We start from the raw sequence: 22,099 nt of genomic DNA on the forward strand, positions 1-22,099 counted from the left end.
CTTGGTTCCATGAAGTACATCTAGTAGATTGTTAATAACTAGGATATGAAATTTGTTCTTGAATGTTAGTGTATTGAGAACCCTAAAATTAGGACTTGTGTTAAGTGTCTTACTTATTTAGAACCATGACTATTGGTGATGACTAAGGGCTTGTACTGGGATGTATGAACCCCACTTCCAACAATTTTGAATGATATTTTTTATTTCACGCTTTTGTGCAAAAGGGTGAATAATGATGTACAATTAGTGGTTTACTTCGTTGAATTGGGGGAATATCATGCTCTCCATGAGAAGGGGGTAAACCCTTTGGTGCCTAAAATACTCGATGATGTTTGTTAAGGACTAGTTGCAAGTCTAGGTGTATTTATTGTGTTGGACTTTCCATAACCTATATGGCATTAAATTGGGAAATAATTCTAGAGTGGTCTTTCTTTAATAACATCTCGATACAATGACAATTGACTATTTTAAGAGGGCTTTCTTGAAGCCCTCGAAGGGTGTGGACACGGTCCTCTTTAGTGAAATTCATATATAATTCCTTGAAATCCATGGTTATTAGTCTCAAAGTGCATAACCATTACACGGGGGTTTCACTCAATGAACCTCTTTCATATCATGTGCATTCATCGCATATTAAACAATACTCTTAATTTGACTACATATTGGAAAATATCTCTAAAAATCACATTATGTAACCCTCTACCAATACGAACACAATACACCTTCCCAATTTAAAAAACTCTTGCTTTCACTAGATATTGTAGGTATCCATTTTTTCATTAACATTTTTTATAGCCCTCTATATTTTTCATTAAATTTGAGCTCTATTTCTTATACTTGTCAATATCAAAACCCTTTACCCCATATATATCCCCCAATATATTATGTCATTTTTTCCTCAATATATATCCCCCAATATGAATGCACATGGCACTCGAAGTGAAACCCCCATGAGCCATTCTACCCTTAATACTAAATCACAACCACTCATATTGATGGAAATAGGCATGCTTTGAGTTGATAATCTCGAAGTGAAACCCTCATGAGCCATTCTACCCTTAATACTATATCACAACCACTCATATTGATGGCAACACACATGCTTTGAGTTGACAATCACCCATCTTGAGTTCGAGATTTTCACATCTATCCTCACATTTCAACATACATCCATTGGTAATCATGATTTGTAAGTAGTCCACTAGGTGGAGAAAAAAACAATAGGTTTCTTATGGCACTTTCTTGTAATGGAATAGTGACATTATGAGAATTTTTAAGTCTAAAACAAGCCTCCTAAGAAAATTAATAAAGTAATAGTAAAAATAATGAAATAAGAGTGATATTTTTTTAAACGAAAAGAAATAAAACTACTTTTCTTTATTGTATTTTTGACTTATATCCTTATAGGTTTACTCAAATTTCAAGTGTGGACATTTGTTGGATATAGAATTAGATTCTGCATCCAATGAGTACCACTCAACATACTTTTCAATAGACCCATGTTGATAAAAACTGAAAAATATTAGAAAAAAAACATGTTTATTCAAATAAACATGTTTTTCCATGTATTTTCAATTCTTCTTAGTGTGAGTTTATTGAGAAATGCATAAAAGAATATGTTTCTTTAAAGAAACACATTTTTCATGTATTTTCAAATTTTCTTAGTGTGGGTTTACTCAAAAGTATGTAGAGTAGGCACTCAGATGCAAAATCTAATTTCGCATCCAACGTGTGCCCACACTTGAAATTGGATTAAACATATAAGGAGGTAACTCGAAAATATAATTAAAAAAAATAGTTTTTTTCTTTACTCTCTAATAATATTTATCCCTAGGGATGACATCATCATCTTGAATCCTATTATTTCCTTTTTAAAATTGATTTTGTTAGTGCATTTTTCATTTTCATGACCTCAAAATTCCTTCTTGTTTTTATTTGGGAACCCATTGTTTTTCAATTATAGATTTTTTTTTTTCTAGCCTAAAGGTCTTTTGTGTGTCCTTTTTTAGTTTTGAGAAAAATAAGTTGTTTTTCATATGCATGAACAATCATAGGCCATATTTTCCTATTTTCTTTTTTAAGTCGAATTCCCAAATATAATATAATCATGCATCACAAAGAATCTAACATCACCTTTCCTTTTAGAACTTTGTCTTGGTCAAAGGTTGGGTTAGGTAGTCATGGGATTTAGCATTTGATGAGATGGTAGGGGAGCCTTGAGTCATTTAACTATTTCACATAATCTATTTTCATTGAGTCAAACCCAAGTCAGGCTTAGTTTCCAAGTGCCTCATCTAGTCATAGGGATGTAGGATCATCTTGTTACATCGATTTCTTTCTACTTATGGTAATCAAAGGGATTACATCAATTCTCTTCATCTAGCAAACCTTTCCTCATCAACTCCAACACATTATTTGAAGATGGTTCCAAAATCAAAGTGGTTTGATGGTAGTTAGCCTCATTTATGGCTATCTTACATCTAACATGACTTCTCATCATTGGTACTTATCCTAGCATGTCAACTTGGGCTCTCTTTCTATTTGGATAATTGACTAATTTAGGTGAATTATAGACAACAAGTGTAGACGGGTGCATGTGTGGCCTTGTACTTATTTATAGTTGACCAACAAAGCACCACACTTTAGATTCCATTTCTCAATGAACAAGTAGTATCAATATGGAAATCATAGTTATAGAGATAAAATTTTGAAAGTCGTAAAATACAAAGATTCAATGGTTCTTGATATCCCTTAAAGAGATGATCATCCCTTTGAGTCACCATTATTAACCCCAACTTTGCACATGCAATTAGATGGATAGGTTCTAGGTTGATTCATCATGTTGGTGCATTCATAAGTACATATAGGTTTTCACACAGTTTTTGTATGGAGAGTTGGATTTATTGTTGATATCTAGTTTGGAGAGAAAAAAGGTGTTAAGGTCTGGAAAACATCGCAAGATGTTGTATCAACACTAGAAGCTAAAGTTCGAGAATAGCATAATAGTTCCTGAATGTAGGCTTTTGTGAGTAGAATTATTTAGAAAATTGTCTTCAAGATCCATCACATGGATGAATTAATTGTCGATGCGTTTTGAACCAACTAATGTGGTTCATCATCTTGATGAAAAGATGGAGAAAATTTGATCCAACAAAGAATTATAAAGAAAAAGTCAAAAGAAAACAATTGTTGAAAAAATTAGTCAAATAACCATTAATAAATAATAATAAATTAATATAAATACTTAATATAATTATTTATAAAAATGAATAACAAGTATTAAGGATAAAATAAAGAAAATGAATAAAAATATAATAATAATTTAGAATAAATTTTTAAGGGGAAAAATGGAATGATAATTAGGATTAAGGAAAATACCATAAAAATAAGGAAAGTTAAGAAAATAATAAAAATATAATTAAATATTATATTAATACAATAGAATAAATACTAAGGGTAGGAGGATAATCAAATAAAGGTTAAAAATAAATAGATGGTTAGAATAAAGACAAGGAAAAAACCAACTAAAAATTCTATTAATACCTTAGAGTAAATATTAAGGGAAGAAAATGAGATAAAAATGAGGAAAAATATAAAATAAAAAAAAAAAAATTAAATATTGTATTAATAATATAAAAACCTAAAAATCTAAATAAAATCATAACTATAAATAAACTAAATAAAATCATAAATAGAAATAGAAATAAATATACCGGACAAAATGGGGAAACTTATATATATATATATATATATATATATATATATATATATATATATATATAACAAACAAACTAACTAATTGTGAAAATACAAGAAAACATATCCCAAAAACAAAAAAGCAAAAAAAAAATGAAATGGAGAGGGGAAGGGACCAAGAACCAAGGGAACTTAAGAAGAAGATAATTTTGAGGCAATAACAAAGATCCAATTGCTACTAATTTTCCAATCGTCATCCCTGTTCAAATTATTGGCAACTCCCTTTTCGATCTCGATTGCCTCGCTACATTTTCTGTGATAAAAATGAGAGATCCTAGTAAGGATAGAAGCATCCTCAATGTGAATGTGATGCTTTGTTTTAACATAATGTTCAACTAGAGATGAAGAGCGAGAGAAAACTGTGCGGATGATGGAATATGCCAAGTGAATGCCATCAAATCCCATAAAAACTCCGCAAAACTCCATTGAAACCCCTGATGACATAAACCTGCTCCACTAACCTGGCCATCTCCTGCCCTGGAAATCCACCCTGGATGCACTATGAAGAAGGATAAAAATGGGGACATGACATATTTCTAGTAGAGTGTTGAAACATTATTGATGAATAATGACATGCCTTGGATAGGAGTTCTCTAACCAAAGTGTTCACTAACATGTTTTTGGGGTTAATAAGAAACAACAATGAGGGAGTGGGGCACCATAATAAAGCGTACTTTCAACTTGTAGGTGGACTATGTTATTAGAAAGGATAATTACTTTGGGAAGCACTACACCTTGATTAGGGTGGTTTTGAACTTGACTCCAGTGGATTTTTCAAGAGGATAGTGTTCATTCATGATGAGGGAAATTGATGGATCCTTATCTACACATGCATGTTGACTTTTTATTTCAAGAAAATGACCATAACTATTGAATAGGATCATTCACTTGTAAGTTTACTCTAGTTTTCTTCTACACAGTTATAGAACAAGTATACCATCGTATTATCTATGTATGACAAGTCAACAAAGATAGTGAATCATGCATGCATGCTTGTTATAAAAACTAAATATAGTGCCTTGGTTAGGAAGACACACTTTAATAAATGCTATCCTTGTCTATTGTTTCGTGATCTTAACGTATGTACACTAGTACCTAATTACAATAGTGTTCCAATGAGGTTGAAAAACATACTTTTGAAATTAGTAAGGGTACTTTTATGTAGTTTTCCTCATGAAGGTGTACCCTTTGCCTATAATTAAGAAGAACAACATGGTTTTGGAAATAAGACTACCTTAAAAATAGTCATATTGATCTCTTGTTTATCACTGCCTATACATGCACTCTCCTTTTCTTTTATTGGTATTTATAAAGGAGTGTTGTATGTCATTGTCTTACATATTGGGATTGCTTTTGGACATAGTTCAAGAGCACTTATTCAACACATTTCTTCCATCCTTTTGGACTTGACAAACCTTCCACAGCGGTAGGCCAAAGATTGACAAGGCCACTTATTCAACACATTTCTTCCATCCTTTTGGACTTGACAAACCTTCCACAGCGGTAGGCCAAAGATTGACAAGGCCACTGCCGGTTTGTTTGTATTTGTGGTTGATTCCAACCTCTATAATAATATATCATAGAAGCTCTTCTGAGTTTTTTCTAACTCTTTGAATTCTATAATTGTCTTCTAAGAGCAATCATGTGGCAAGGATTATGTTGAACTTTATGTTTTATGGTTGTCTTCAAAGAGCAATCATGTAGCAAGGATTGCAATGAACTTTATGCACTAGTTTAGAATTATTCTTTCCCTCAATGTGCAATTCTCATGTAATACACTACTCTCATGCATTTGTTTTCAATCATTCTTTCCCTCAAAGTGCATAAGCTCATCTATACATTTCGATTAACTGCAAAAAACTTAATTAAAGAGATTGTTCCCACATTATACACTTTTATTTATAGTATGTAGCTTGTCCTTGAGTGCATCAAGGCCCTTAGAGTGAAACGTAGCTTGTCCTTGAGTGCATCAGCACCCTTACAGTGAAACTTAAGTGTGCTGAGCTAAACTGGTTTTATACTCGGATTTTAGTCATTAGAAAACAACATACACAAATCCTAGAAACACCTCCCTCAAATTGGAAAAGCATCAAGAAGAAGCATCTAGTGATGAAAGGGCTAGACTGCCTGTAATTATCACTTTACATTGTCGAGGGCTGGATTGCCTACAATTATCACTCAAATTTATCCTATCTATATGTAATTCAAAAACAGAAAAAATTATAAGAAAATAAATACCATATACTTTAATAATTTTGACATAATTTATAAAACCATTAAACATACCACATACATACTAATTAGAAAAAAAAAAACCATTCACTGTAAAAAAAAATTGCTTATAAAGGAAAGGAAAGTTTGCTCCAAATTAATGTATACATTTTATTTAAAAAAAATATAATAAATTTACTCTTGTCAAATTATCCTCCTTAGTTTGGGAGAATGCAATTTATCCTCCTTAATCTGGTCAAAATAAATAACTATAATTAACCTATTGAGCTTTTAATGACACGTATTGAGCTTTTAATGACTTCTGACTAAAAACATTTGTCACTGGAAAAAGGTTTTTTTTTTAGCTATAGGGTCTGATTGTTCCAGATTAAGGGTTTCCAAAAACTATACGGAGTTATTCATTTCATTTCTAGATTATTATTGACAATGTTAAAGTTAATGCTATGACAAAATCTTTAAAAAGTTAATACCATAACAAAACCTTTAATTATCAAGATCGTTAGTGGTCAAAACTTTCAACTCGCTGATCAAGGCCATTATTACAAATATGGTGTATGAAGACATTATGTTTAAATTATATCTGCGAGTGGGAAAACACAAAATCGTGAAAATCAGCTATAGTCGTGAAACCCATGATATGCTTCTATCGAAAATATCGATGAAGACTTGAAACCCTGAAAATATCATTTCTATTGCCCACTTCATGAAAATGGCAATTAAAGATGGTAAACCTTGAAGATATTATTTCTATTGCCCACCCCATCAACCTTAATTTTAGGTCATTAAACTTCAATTTTGGCACATTATCCCTGGTACTTCTGAATTTATTTGGGGAAAACAACTACTTTAGCTCTTTATCTCTTATTTATTTGATATGTATAACAGGAATGTGTGAGATACAAAGCAAACAGCATTGCCTGATTCCATCTCTTGATCGTTGAATAAGCAGTTTAAAATCAAGGTCAGTTTCAATATCACACTTGTGCTTAGAATGGGAAACAATTGGATTAATAGAAAACAATGCACGAATAAATAATCCATCGATTTAAAATGTAGTGTGAAATTTGGATTGATTGCCATAAGTAGCAGTAAAATTCCATAATAGCACAGTAAATTTTATGCCATCATGCCTCTGGAGCGCATTATTTGTGTCACCTCATTCCAAATACGAGAAAACTCGTAGAAAACAGCGGAATGTTTCCCTTCTAGTCCATCTCTGGTAAATCTGTTGTTACCAGATAGGTTATTACATGGGCTTCCACCGATGACAAGGTCAAAACCTCCTACTGTATCTATTAGCTCCTCCAGTACATCTCTGGTCAAATGTTGAACCTCTTCCTTCTCGATCAGTCTACCAGTTTGGCCTGTTTTCCTCCACCAACTCCTAAGAATAAACCTGTTCTTTCGACATGTTTCCACGGCCACAACGCATTTTAAATTTATTCCAATACGATACAAAGCAACCTCTGCACCACCAATACCAGAAAATAGAGAAAGTACTTTCAGTCCATCAGGATAAAATGGTTTCAGAACAGACAAATGGTATGCAACAGTGTCTGTCTGGAATGCATTACCCAGGCATTGTAAGCGATCAGTTCGAGAATTTGCTCCACGAGTGTGATCCCTTTCAAATCCTAATAAGAGCTCTATCTCATTAGGTTCCAGCGGGGCCATTTGACCTGGCCCCACCCAAATCAAATTCAACTTCTTACAGTTTTCAAGAATGTAAGACTGGTCAGCTAATGTTGGGTTTCCATTTGAGGTTTTCATTATAGACCTGAGTTCTTGGCATATGACATCACTACCTCGCCCCGTGCATATGCAATTCAGTTTTTCTCTATCATCCCAGGGTGGCCAATACTTCTTTGTTTGAGGCAATGCTTCATGAATTGTCATAGGAGGCAGAGGCAAGACCTGAAATCGTCCATCTACAGGAAGGTTGTGAACATAGCCTCTTTGCCTCCTAGAAGCTGAAAAAAATTTAGAATCCACGAACTCCGGCTCTATACTACCCAAATGTCGAGATATTGTCTTCCAAACATCTTTCGGTGCCATGGCCACATTTTCAAAGTAGAAATATGGTGGTCCGCGCATAAATGGCTTTAGCTCCCTAGGACGCCGCCCCACAGGATATAAAGGAACTCCAAACCCAATGAGCCCCTTGGGGGATTGATGACGGAGCATTACATGTTCATTATTCGGTTCAACTTGTTCAAATTGCACCCTGACTTTTTTATTTTTCAATAGTTTATTCTGTTGGACTCCATGCGCTTTCTTCTCTAATGAGGATGACCCAGCTTTCGAACCATTCCAGTTAACTGTCTGCTTTCGTTTACAAAAAATATTCAAATATACCTCTTCCTCATCTGTCTCCAATCCCTGCACATCAGTAAAGCATAATTTATACTTGGATATTTCAATTAAGTTGACTCTGGCCTCATAAAAAATTCTTGACAACAGGAAAGGTTTGGTATTAAATATTGTGTAATCTGAAAGAAAACTCATACATTTAATACTTAAGGATAGGGCTACGTGGTCTTTAACGGCAAAGATATCTCCACCTATTTGATTGTTGTCAAATTTCAAGTAGAAAAGGAGCATCTTTGGGCTGTTCAAACTTAGCCTCTGGTAGACATACTCTTTATTTATAAAAAGGAAGCAGGAAAATGGTACAAAGCAAGAGAAAAGGTTTCAGCTTTGCCAGATGCATAGCAATCTTGAAGAGAGAGTTTTGAAAATATTCAGATTATTCAGTTTGGAAACGAAGAGTTTGCAGGGTTGTATGCTTTCCGATATATTTACAAAATCTAATTTTTGTTGATGAAGTAAACTATCCAATCTCTACTGATAATGCGTCTAATTGGCTTGCACCAAAAACAGGATCGCTTCCTTCCTTCCTGTTTAATTTGTCTTGAATACACAAAACTCTGCCACTCTCTCTATATTGAATAGAAACAAGTCCATCTTTCTCTATTTGTACCAACAGTGCTGTTGAACCCCATAATTGACCTTTCTTTGGTCAATAGTGGATATTATAATTCCATTTCCTTTCTCAGCATTACATACATCCAACATAATAAGAATATGCATATTAGTTCATTCAATGTTTTTCGTAATGTTCAAATCAGTCAATATGGCATATGCAACACTGATCTGAGTTTGGTCTCTGAGGTCGAATCTACAAAGATGCAAAAGCTTGTGAAAGACTTAGGCAGTTGTGAACTGCAGGTGCAACAAGACTGTAGTATGATGGGCTTACAAGTTATTAGAAGGCTGCTAGCTAAAGTTGTGAAGTCTTGAGAAGCTAGCATGAGTGGTTGAGTGCATGGACTTTCATCTAGGGGGTTTTGTGTTAGTTTGTGTAGCTCAGACAAGTTTTCTAGTCTCAAAGGGTGTTTATGGGGCTGGATACACAGATGGTATAGTTATCTCCAATACCCAAAATAAAGTTTCTAAGGAAAATTGTCTTAATTAGAATTAATTACCCAGTTTAATTATTTTCCTAAGTCTAACTTAGGAAAAGTGGTTAGTTAATCACGATTAATTGAGACAAATTGATCTCTCTCTAGTGAGATCTAGTAAAGTCATTTTTAGGAGTCAAGATGATCTTAGCCATCGATTGTGATTAGATCGTGGTCATTGATTGCTCAACGAGAGATTATAAGATGATATCGATGGGGCTTTTCGAAAAACAATGAATTGCAGTGAAAGCAAGAGCGTAGTGATAGCGTGGAGGACACTAGCGATTGAGATCAATAATGATTGAAGGTCAAGTTGTCGGAGAAAGAATTCTTCACAACAATTTCCAGTTTCTCAGTGATAATGGGAGATCAATTTTGTCTGCAGGGGTCATGTTTCTCAATAGTGGTGTGGATTCACTGAAGAGGCCGAGTTGTCAGAGGAAGAACGAAATTCTTGGAGAAGGTTGATTTGTAGGAGGGAATTCGATTTTGCCAGTAAAGTTTGATTTTCCAGTGGAGGCCGAGATATTTTGCCAGGAAACGTGAGTTGTCGTAGAGGCCAAATTATTCTACTAAGGTCACATGTATGGATCAGTTTAGGGTTCCAAAGGAGAGTTGAATTGGTTCTGATAAGTTGAATTGCTTCCAAGAGGTTAGAAGTTAGAACTTAGAACATCTAGCTGAAGTGAAGAAAATAATTTGTTGGAGGTTTGCTAATTTACGACAAACAATGTATGTAATTTCAATTACAGAATTGCTTAAGAATAATGAAATACTCATCTATAGAACTGGTTTTCCCCACATTGGGGGTTTTCCAGGGACATTTTCCAGTGTAGGCCAAGATATTTTTCCGGGAAATGCGAGTTGCCAAAGAGGCCAAAGTATTCTACCAAGGTCACATGTATGGATCAGTTTATGGTTCTAGAGGAGGGCCGAATTGGTTTTGATAAGTTGAATTGTTTCCATGAGGTCAGATCATTTAGCTGAAGTGAAGAAAATAATTTGTTGGAGGTTTGCTAATTTACGACAAACAATGTATGTAATTTCAATTACAAAATTGCTGAAGAATGATAAAATACTCATTTGTAGAACTGGTTTTGCCCACATTGGGGGTTTTCCAGGGACATTTGTCCAAAAATATCGGTGTCTATGTCATGTCCCTTCCTAAATTATTTTGGAACAAGATTAATTTTTGTATTATGGGGCCAATTTTGGAGCTAGTGGACCCCATTCGATTTTATTAGGAGATTAGACTTAGGAAAAGTTATTTGTGTTGTGGTTAAGTTACACATGGGGGCCACCCTCACTAGGGAAATACGCACTCCCTAGTTCGATTTGCATGGAGGTGGTTAAGTGAGGGCCCATGATGGAGGAAGAATTGGAGGGAAAAGTGCTCCACAAAATCTATATAAGGAAGGCAACTCTCCTCATCTCATTCATCTTTTTGGTATATCGATTTCTCTTTGGTTGCTCGAGCTACTTAGCCGAGTCACTCGCTGTTTAGCACAAGTTCTTCAAGAAAAGAGCTCACCCTTTCTTCGGGGGACTTCGAGTGCCACCCTAGGAAGGTTTTCTTCATTTCTTCAGGAGGAGGATCTCATTGTGATTTCCAGTAGTGGCATTCACTTCCAGGTGGTGCATATTACTGGAGGACACAGTGAAGAGGAGGCCGAGTTTGTTTGTGGTGTCTTGCAGTGGAGTTTGGGTGAGAGATTTTCCAGAGAGGAGGCAAGGGAGGATTGTTGGCATTTGGGAGAGTTTGGGAGTTGGTTGAGCTTATTGCTTTGCAGTGTGACTTTCGCACTTCTTGGGCCAGTGCAGAGGCAACACTTGGAGCTCACGTGGTGGGTAGAGTATCAGTCCTTGAGGTTGAGCTTTACCGTGGAGGTTAGAGGAAATACTTGGAGTGGTGTTTGCTTCCCTTTCAGAGCTTGGAGGAGGATTTCATGACCATTCCTTGCAGGCCGTATTCTTGGAGCAGTTTGGAGGGCGTAGGCCATAGAGGAGGCCGAATTTGGGAGGTTGGATTCAGGCCAAACCCTTTCTGGGTTTTTGTGGGTTTTGGCCAAGGAGCTTGGGGCTGAAGTTTCATCATTTTCTGAGCACCAGAGACAAGGTTTCTTGCAGTTCCTTTCCAACAAGCAGTGCAGTTACTAGGAGACAGCGCAAAGCATTAGAGGAGCAATTATTTTCCAACATTGAGATTATTGTTTTACACCTAGGTTTTGTCAGTGTTGATAATATCGGTATCGGGAAAATATCGGTGAGGGTCCAAAAAATATCTTATCGGCAATATCAACGAAAATATCGGCAAAATATCGGCAAATATCGGCAAGCATAAAAAAATGCATAATATATTCATTTTTTTTCAGAATTTTAAACATATAAAGCAATAACAACATGAAATAAACACATTGGCACATAAATATGAAGAAAACACTAATATATATGATGTCAAATAGAAATGATATATCAAAGGCGATACCAAATCCTGCTGATCCCTGATAATTGTCCATTCAAGGACTCAAATGTGGAGAACCAATACAAAATAAAATCACATATATAAAAGTATCTCATCATCATGAGTTACATGTAGCATAACAAATAAAACTAGCAGCTATCTATCTACTGCCCTCTCCCCCTTTTACGGGAAAACATGATGGGTTGTTTGTCAGGCCTGCCCCTAGTAGTAGAAGGCCCTGACCCTGCCTCTGCACCTAATGTCAAATAATGAGTGCTAGGTATGGAGCTATGCTCTCCTATATCTATAGTAGATGGTGTTGATGTTGATGCTCCCGCAGTGTCCTCCTCCTCCTCCTCCTCCTCCTCCTCCTGCTCCTCCTTTAAGTGTTGTTGCTCCTCTGACTCCGAGTCCTCCTCTTGCTGCCCCTGCTCTAATGGATCATCTGCCACTGGCTCTAACCATGAAGGTGACTCCTCCAATATGGGCTCCTCAGACTCCACCCTCCACGGAGACAATACATCAATATTGTCTAAGGAAATGGAATCTGGATCCATTGGTGATTCTATTTGCCTCACTCGAAGTCGGATGTTGTAATGCACATACACCAAATCGTTGAGGCATGCGAACTCCAACCTGTAAGAGTGTCAAAAAAAGTAATGAGTCTTGACTCTTGACTCTTGACACTTGAAGGTCATAAATTAAAAATTAAAAATTACAATAAGTGTAATTGCTCAACTGAAGGCTTGAGTTCAAAGTTATACATGTTGAGCTTTTTGGCGTGTATTTTCTCAAATACACTCCAATTGCGCTCACACCCTGAAGAGCTACATGTTTGACTCAAGATTCGTATAGCCAATTTTTGCAAATTTGGTGCCCTTGCACCATAGCTTCGCCACCAAATATCTACAACAAAATAATGAAATAAAAAATTCAAAAACTTAAAAGTTAAAACATAATTAAATTTAAAATTCTAATTTCTAATGAGTGATGACTTGTCACTTACGTGGCATGAAGAGGGTCATTTCCCTAATAACATCATCAAAGCCAAATAGGCCAACACAATCCCGATAAGACTGTATTTCGTGATTGATTTTGCTACGAAGCTCAAGATCAGGTACCATCCTCTGAATACAGGAATGGAGCCCTTCCATCACCTCGCCATCAAAATCAAAGTTGCATTTGTATGAAAATGCGGGGTTGAGGAAGAGTGCTGCTGCATGAATGGGTCGATGAAGCATCCCTGTCCATCGACTATCGATCACATCCCATAACATCATCTGCCTATCAAGGCCAGCAGAACCCTTGTCTGCATAATAGGAACGAATGGCCTCCTTGGCCCTATCCATGCCCTCATACAAATAAGGCATTGCAGGCTTCTCTCCATCCACCAATCTAAGAACCTTTACAATAGGTTCACTAACTGCACATGCTTCTTCTACTCCATGCCAAAATGTCTCAGAGTACACCATTTTTGCAATGGCTTTCCCATCAAGTCTCTTGTTGTATCTACAATTATGCCAATCATCAGACACAAACATTTGCTTCAACTCGAACTGACATCGAAGCAAAGACTAAAGAGTAATAAAGGTTGTGGCAAAACGTGTGATGGCAGGACGCCGCAACTCCTTGTTTCTAGTGAACCTCCTCATAAGGCTAAGAACAAAAGCATGGTTATAAATAAACTTGGGGATGCTCCTAGCCATATCAACTGCCTCCTTGATGAAGGAGAGTTTCCCCATATCCTCAAGCAACAAATCGAGACAATGCGCTGCACATGGAGTCCAAAACAATGTGGGATGCCTCTCCATAAGCATTCTGCTGGCAGACACATAATTAGCTGCATTGTCTGTTATGACTTACACCACATTCTGCACACCAATCTCCCGAATGAATCCATCTAACAACTCACATATCGTTGCTGCATCTTTGATATGTTCTGATGCATCCAACGATTTAATAAACATGGTACCTTTAGGACAATGTACCAAGAAATTTAGAAGGGTCCTACCCTTCCTATCTGTCCAACCATCAGACATCACTGTGCATCCAATGACTTCCCATGTCTTTTTCAACTCCGCCAATCTAGAGTTGATGTCCTGTTTTTCTGCTTGAAGAATTGGCCCCCGCAACTCCTCATATGTGGCACTTTTGTACCTTGGGCCCACAACAACAATAGCATCACACATTGGCTGCCAAAATGGATTGGTTTTTGTGATGCTGAGAGGTAAGTCGCTCCAAAAAATACACCTCCCCATGACTCTATCTGCTTCTTGCTTCTCCTTCTTTTTAACAAGCGATTTTATGCCAAGTTGTGCTCCAGCTACTATTCGTGGAACAAAAAATGATGACCTCGCACTCACACTAGCAGTAGCATGTGATGGTGTGCCAGTTGTGGAGACCCTCCCACTAGGGCCACTAGGCCCACTACCCTCAACACCAAAATCAGGAGAACATATCTCGAAAGATCTACCTGCACGTTCAGCATTGTTTCTTTCTGCCTCTTCCTTCTTTTTGTCCTTTTCTTCAATTGCCTCAAGAGATTTTTGTATAATCTCCGGACTAGAAACTGTACAAACCCCAACATCATGTCCACTGAGTCTAGCAAGATGGTATTTCAGTCGTGTAATCCCACCTGTCATCTTGGTCCCACACAATTTGCATGTAAGATATGCACGATTTGTCCCACCATCAGGGCTCCCATACTCCCAAAATGGGTCCAAGGCTTTTGGCATATTTGTATTTTGTAGTGGGCTAACTCAAAAGGAAACCTAGAGCACCAAAAAAAAATTGGAATTAGTAACTTAATAAGTAATACAAAATTACAAATAACCACATCATTTTACAAAACAGTTTTAACTTTTTTTGCTACATTATTTGCAAATTTGCAATTTTGCAATGGGCATGAAAAAAAGAGCAGACTTAAAAGTTAAGAGGGCAGTGAGCTTGTATCATGCAATAATTGCCACTTTAACCAAAGATGCCAAGCAATGAAAGAGCCTAACAATGCAAAATTGCAAATGATATGCCAAGGAAATGAGGTGACTGTATATCACTTATTATATCACTGTTACTTAATTAATAATTAATTATTATACCGTTGCTGTAGGTGCATTATTAGACCTCGGTATTCAATGGTTTCAACCTCCTAGCAGTGACCTCTTTTGTATTTGTATTACCTTGACAGTGATATGAACCTGATGATGACTTGTCACTTGACAATGATACAGGCCTGATATAGATGTGACACATCACAGTGAGCTTGACTCTCCTGACAACAATGATCCTCTAAGTAACTCGATGATGATGTATGGCCATAATAGTGGCATGGAGAGTTTCTTAAGTTAATAGTTCCAATCTGATGTGAAATAGAAATGGATTTTCAATCTGTTTTAGTGAGATGAAGATCAGCCATTTACTTCAATTATTATTCAAAATGCACTTCAACAAGAAGGTAAAAAAATTGTCATGTGAAGGAATTGTCTAACTGTTCTATTTTTTGGACCTATTTTGGTCATGATTTTACTGATTTTGGTCATATATGGATCAAAAAATTAGAACAGGTAAACTAGTTCGTTACTTAATTATCCACTGTCCAGTGTTTTCATTCCATTCTAATCTACTGTGAAGCTGTTTCTTTTTCTCTAGGAATAGGATAGCCTTCCCTTCCATCACCAATTGAAGAATCTTAACAGTGGTAATAATTTGACACTAACAGTGATCTATGATGGCAGCAATGAAAACATAGTGACAAACCTTGATGACTTGTGCAATCTATTGAAACAGATGTAGCAATTAATGTATGGAATATATGTTTGTTCTGAGCAGTGAGAATCACTATGTTTTGCAAAGAGTTTCAATGCATCTCTCTCCTACACACTATGGTGATAAATTTAAAACCCTTGCATTTTGAAATGGAAAACAAAAACCAAGCAAAATGATTGTACGGAAGAATGAGATGTCTCACTGTTCTTGGCACTTGCAGCTTAGAGAAATCTTCGTTCTTGGTGGAAAATTGGCAATAATGGCTATGGAACATTCAAACCCTCCTTGGTAGCAACCACATTCCTTCTCTAGCGCTCAAAAAAACAAAATGACATGAAAAAAACCAAAAATCAAATTTTATAGGCCGTGCGGAAAGATTTCACTGTCACTGGGCGATATTTTCCATCGTCGCGCGATATTTTCCAAAATATCGGCGATGTATCGGAAATCGCGCGATATTTTCAAAACCATAAAATATCGCGATATTTGGTCGGCGATATTTCGGCTCACCGAAAATATCGCGATATTTCCGAATATCGCCGACATCTCGGCGATATTATCAACACTGGGTTTTGTCAAGCTTGCCCTTAAGGCAAGCCCAGGTGCATTTTCCATACTATTGTACATGCTCCATTCCATTAATAAAATGGCTCAATTGGTTTTGATTTTTGGTGTGTATTGAGTATTTGCTGATCGTTTTATTTTTCTATGTATAAATTGTATTTGGTGTGTGCGCAATATTTTCTTAGTTCTTGTGATTTAATTTTCGTGAAGTTGCAGTAGTGTTTTATTTAGTATTTGCCGCATATAAATTGTAGTAAGACAAATAATCTAATTCAAATAGGTGAATAATAACTAGTAACTACAACAATATTAAAATTTCACATGGTATTCGAGTAGATTTGAGGGAAGAAGAGGTTCTGTGCAGGCACAGGAAGAGAAAAGAGAGGGTTTACAAAACCGAGTTCGATTTACTTGGATTTTTCTTGTTATTTTTGGGGGTTTGAGATGGCTTCAATTGGTTTATGGGATCAAGACAGATCAGAGGGAGCATTGAACTTTGGCATATGGAAATCCATAATTTTGTTGATCTTGGAGGAGAATGGTCTGAAGAAATATGCGACCATTGTGATTGTTGTACTGGTAGATCCAACACAACTCACTACATACAAGAAGGAAGATGCCAAATTAGGGAGGATAATCCTTGATTGTGTTAAGGACCATATAGTTCCTCATATCGCAGAGTTAGACACAACAAAGAAGATGTGAGACACAATTATGAATCTATACCGGAATGCTACCACGAATAGGAAGCTAATTCTCAAGGAAAAGCTGAGGAACACCTCGATGAACAAGAGTGAAGATGTGTCAAGTTACCTCATTAGGCTTCAACTTGTCAAGGACAAGTTGGATGTTGTTGGAGATAAACCAGATGATAATGAGCTAGTGCAAATAGCCCTAAATGGGTTTACTAAGAAGTGGGATGTCTTCATTCAAGTTATCAATGGACAAGACACCTTACCAAGTTGGGATCGACTGTGGATTAGATTTCACTCAGGAGGAGCTTAGACTAAGCGCTGTTAGTGGGAACAACAATAAAAGTCAGAAAAGTGAAAAGAAACAAGAAATTGTGGCCCTAGTAGGAAAAGGGAAAGTGAAGAAGGGGTCTAGCAAAGGACCGAACCCAAAGGTGAGAAGAATAAGAAGGACCCTTCTAAGGTCAAATGCTACGACTGTCATGAATTCAACCACTATGTCAGCAATTATCTGCGGAGAAAGAAAAGCGAAAAGAAGCAAGCAACAACTTCAACAAGTTTAGATGAGCACTCTAGTAGTATGAAATAGGAATTCATACTTATTTCTTGCCTATCTAGCTCGACTTCACAAAGTGTTTGGTATATAGATAGTGGGGCATCATTTCACATGACAAGAGTTAGGGAGTACTACTCCAATTACAAAGAGGAGGAAATCAGATTTCAGATTTAGATGGGGAACAAGTCCAAGTGCAATCCAATTGCAAGAGGGATTGTTCTATTTTAGAGGGAGAATGGCAAGCCGATTCCTATTCATGATCTGTTGCATGTGCCAGGCTTGGGCATGAACTTGATTTCCATATCTATCCTTTAAGATAAAGGGTACAATGTACTCTTTAGATGGGCTTGGAAATCACCCATAGAAATTGGAGTTGGGGGGGCCAAATTTATAGGTTGCAGATGGATACTCCTAAGGAATTGATTAACAACAATAATCCTAGAGATTAGGGAGAGCTATGACATAGGAGGATGGGCCATATACATCATGGAGCACTCAAATTGCTTCGTGAGACCGTGACATGTGTTCCGAAGGAGCGTAGAGCATGGTGATGTATGCAGGGGATGTGTTTTGGGGAAGTTTGCGAAAACAACTTTTCCAAGGAGTGACACCAAATCCAAGAGTATTCTTGATCTAGTGCATTTAGATATATGTAGACTGATGTTGACGTACTCTCTCAAGGGATTCATGTGGTTTGATGTACAAATTGTTGAAGAATGTAGCTAGTGTCAGTCTTCATAATTGTACTTGAGTCATGATGTAATATATTTGTCAAAAGATATTTTTTATTATTATTAATTTGACTTATTAAAGCATGGGTTTCATGCTTGGGTCAATGGTTCATAGGTCATAGCACCCAATGTGTGCTTTAGGATTTTTCTTATTGAGTCAAAGTCAAAAGAAAGAAAATTGTTGTGTCAAAGGATCTCCTCCACCAAGTTAGTTCCTCATACGATGACAACCACCTATCCTTCAAGTCGGCCTCCAAACATTGACAAAAGGTGAACAAGTCGGCCTCAAAATCAGTTGACAAGTTGACTGTTTCAAATTGCTCATGTCGGCCCATTAAAGGACACTCCAACAACTATATATAGGAATGTACTCGACCAATTATAAAGGAATACACAGACATCCGAAAATTATAGTGACATAGAGACATCCGAAAATTACAGTGACATAAAGACATCCAAAGATTACAGGATAACATGAAGACATCCGAAGTTAAGAATAGAAGACATGAAAGGATATATGAAGGTCTAGCAAGACAAGTCTGTTAGCAAAGTTTTATAATAAGAGAGTCTGAGAACATCTGTTGCAGGGTTGAAGTATTGCAGAGATCAAAAGAATGACTATTGCAGGGATCGAAGATATGCCCATTACAGGAATAAGACTACAGAAGTTGCAGGAAGGAAGAAATTGAGGCTGATTTGGTGGAGGGAATGAGTCTGTAACAAAAGAGTCAAGGTTGTCTCACTTTGATTTGAATCTACTAAAGGAAGGGTTCTTGACTGGGTTTTCCCCTACCTAGAGGTTTTGCCCTGGCTGTGCGCCTATATATTGTGTTCTCTTGTGTTTTTGTGTTTTTGGCAATTGTCTTGATGATACTAATACAACAACAAAGAAGAAGAAAAATAATTAATCACAAGAAATTGTCAACTAATAGAGAAATCAAACTAAACAATTCTTCCCTTGATTTCTCAACATGGTTTTAGAGCAAAGGACATCAGTATGAGGGCAACTACAAGGTCACAAGGACTTTAAGACAAGGGAGAAAAGCTACCAGAGGATAGTAGAACAAATTATGGGCACATTGATAAGCACTAATTCCAGTGACTAAGCCACAGACATGAATTAAGGAGGACAAAGAAATTTCATGAATATAACAACTCTGTTTTTTAAAGGACCGAAGTGCTAGATCGATTGTCCATTCAAGGCCGAGTCCCTTAAAAGAAAAAGCGCAGTCATGGGCATAGATTCTATGATCTGAAATCACCATTGAAGTCTGAACACTGTGTCACTTCAAGGTTCCGAAAATTGCAGAAGTCTGTACATACTTGAGGGTAACTAAAAGTAGCGCTTGAAGCCAGCGAAGTAATGGGTATAGGCTGAAGTTACTGCTACAACAAGAAGAAGCCGAGAACATGTACTATATACAGTAGAAATGAGGCAGTCCTGTAACTTATATACATATATACACAAAGAACCGAAAAGTGGAAGTAAGGCCGACCTTGGAAGTAGAGTCATCCTGGGATCATGTTTACAAATTGAATTCTGGACAGTTAGAACAACTTTTGAACCCTCCTCAATGGTTGTCAACAATTGTTCTAAAGCAAAGAAACACAACAGTGGTTATCATTTGAAGGTCATCCTTTGAAGAAGTTACTGACATCTAGGAGAAGTTGTAACAATGATTAGCATCTCTAAGCCATAAGAAGGAATAGTCTCCCAGATAGAAAATCTCTTTGATTGTCCTATAGCAATCAGTGATAAAAGGAGCAACAACATATTATCTCTGAAGTTATAAAGCAAGAAAATCAAACTACAATAGAAAATCCTATCAGAAGTTGGGTAGAGCAAGGAATCCCTGTTTGAAATCTTCACTCTTGAAGAGCAAGTTAGAAGAGCATGGCATCCAATAGCAGGCCTTATAGCAGATCTTATAGCACCTTCTATGATCATGGAAAACAAAGGTATGTTATCATGAGGTATGTATAATATATTTAAGAATCTAACTTGAGATGTTTTAGGATTAGCTGCTTATATGATTCTAAGGTTCGAAAGTTGTTGATATTGGTATTAATATCTAAGACTGTAAATCCTAGATGGCACATGAAAACCTTAGTCATATAGAAACCCTAACCCTAATCACTCATTACTCTTGACTTCTAGCGTTTGTAGGTAATCTAGGATGTAGGATAAACCCTAGTATTGATTGAAAAAGAGGATAACTTGATTCTTACTAAATCTAGGGTTTGTAATTGGAAACCCTAGGATTCCATCCTCCATTGTTCTATGGAAACCCTAGATTGTCAAATTAATATCATGCTTTTAGTATCACATATTTTGCTTGGTTGTAGTTATTGCAGATATAAAGATTATGGCTAAATTCAGAATGAGCACTTCAAGGTTTGTTAAAGAAACAATTCAAGGTATGTCTTAAACTACAAGTTTTGTCACAAAGTTCTCTTCATAGAAAAAGGTATGTTCATTCTCTTTTAAAATTTGCTTTACATTACTAACAATCGTTATGTCTAGGGTTTTGAATATTAAAGATTCTTGTTAGGGTGATTAATCATTAGATTGAATCTACCCTCATTATATTATCATTCTTGTGGAACCCTAAAAGGGTTCACTATAAAACCCTAACCTAAGGGTATGTCTATATTTATGAAAACCTAGTCTACTTAGGGTTGTTAATGAAGTCTAGAAATCTGATTCTCTTGATGTTTAGAATTTTGATATTGTTATGATGGAAACCCTAGCCCTTTAGGGTTTGCTGTCAATGTCTAAGTTATGAACTTTAGGGTTTGGTAAATTAGGGTTTATAAGTTAAACCTTTGATTAGTCATAGTAAGATCCTAGGAATGAAACCCTAGGTACATAATCATCTGTCTAATCGAAAACCTAGTCTGGTCAAAATTGTTGTATATCTAACTTTGATGTATTAATATTTGTATATTGGGTTCACTTAGTAGATGTTGTTGTGAGATGCTAGTATGAAATCCTAGATATATTCGTGTATGCTAACTTAATTGTTGATACTCATGTTTTGATTGTAAAATCTAGGGTTTGTAACAAAACCCTCATAGAGATTGATATTCTAGGAGATAATGATATTGTTTTCAATTATGAATTTGCTTTGATGATAAAATCTAGGGTTTGCAACAAACCCTAGTCGAGTTTGTCATACAATTCTGAAAGTAATATTGAATCCCTAGATGTATAATACAATGGTTGGATTGTTATTTAATTAAGTTGTCGAAAAAATGGCTTTGTCTTGACGGTAAAGTCTAGGATTTGTAACAAAAACCCTAGATAGAAATTGAAGATTAGTATGTCTCTTATTGATTATGAACCTAACTAAGCTTAGTTATTTGGTGTCTAAAGTTTGAATGTTTGAATGCTACCATTATAGTAATATGATTTAGTTAACTTCATGCTTCTGTATATTTGTACTTTGTTGTACATGCTATTAAAGTTTTGCAAGTATAAGATCTTCAAGATATTGAAGAGGTTCGTGATTGAAGATGCTTATGAGCATGATGAAAGGAAGCTATAGGAATGATGATGATCAAGATGACCTTGATAAAGTCATGGAAGGTTGAAGCTTCTCTGATGTTATAAAAGAAGAAATTGTTGATCTCCCTGAGTTAAGAGGGAGCATGGTTAGAAGAAAAGAGTACATCTCCCCAATTGAGAGGGAGGGCATATTATGACAGTGGATACCTTGAAGAAGAAATTGAATAAAGAATGAAAGTACTACAATGTATCTAAAGAAATGAAGGAAGAAAAACTTCTGACCAGTTGCATATAAATAAATTGATATAAGTGGCATCAGGATGATTGAGGACCTTGAAGGTTTGTGCTTACTCGTATGTATATTTGGAAGTTT

General features: G+C 36.2%; 1 protein-coding gene across 1 annotated transcript in view; it reads right to left on the reverse strand.

The window, feature by feature from the left end:
- Window positions 1–7,051: 7,051 nt before the first annotated feature.
- LOC149167155 (DNA (cytosine-5)-methyltransferase DRM2-like) overlaps window positions 7,052–22,099 on the reverse strand; it is a 224,253-nt gene continuing 209,205 nt past the window's right edge. Inside the window, exon 6 of the mRNA XM_089430386.1 lies at window positions 7,052–8,367. Within this exon, the coding sequence (XP_089286512.1) occupies window positions 7,105–8,367 (1,263 nt within the window). The 3' untranslated portion in view covers window positions 7,052–7,104. The remainder of the gene's footprint in view (window positions 8,368–22,099) is intronic.

This window comes from Pinus tabuliformis, chromosome 5_1 (assembly GCF_031772625.1).
Source record: "Pinus tabuliformis cultivar Carrire ecotype Pingquan chromosome 5_1, CPIR1, whole genome shotgun sequence".
In the NCBI taxonomy this organism is placed as follows: domain Eukaryota; kingdom Viridiplantae; phylum Streptophyta; class Pinopsida; order Pinales; family Pinaceae; genus Pinus; species Pinus tabuliformis.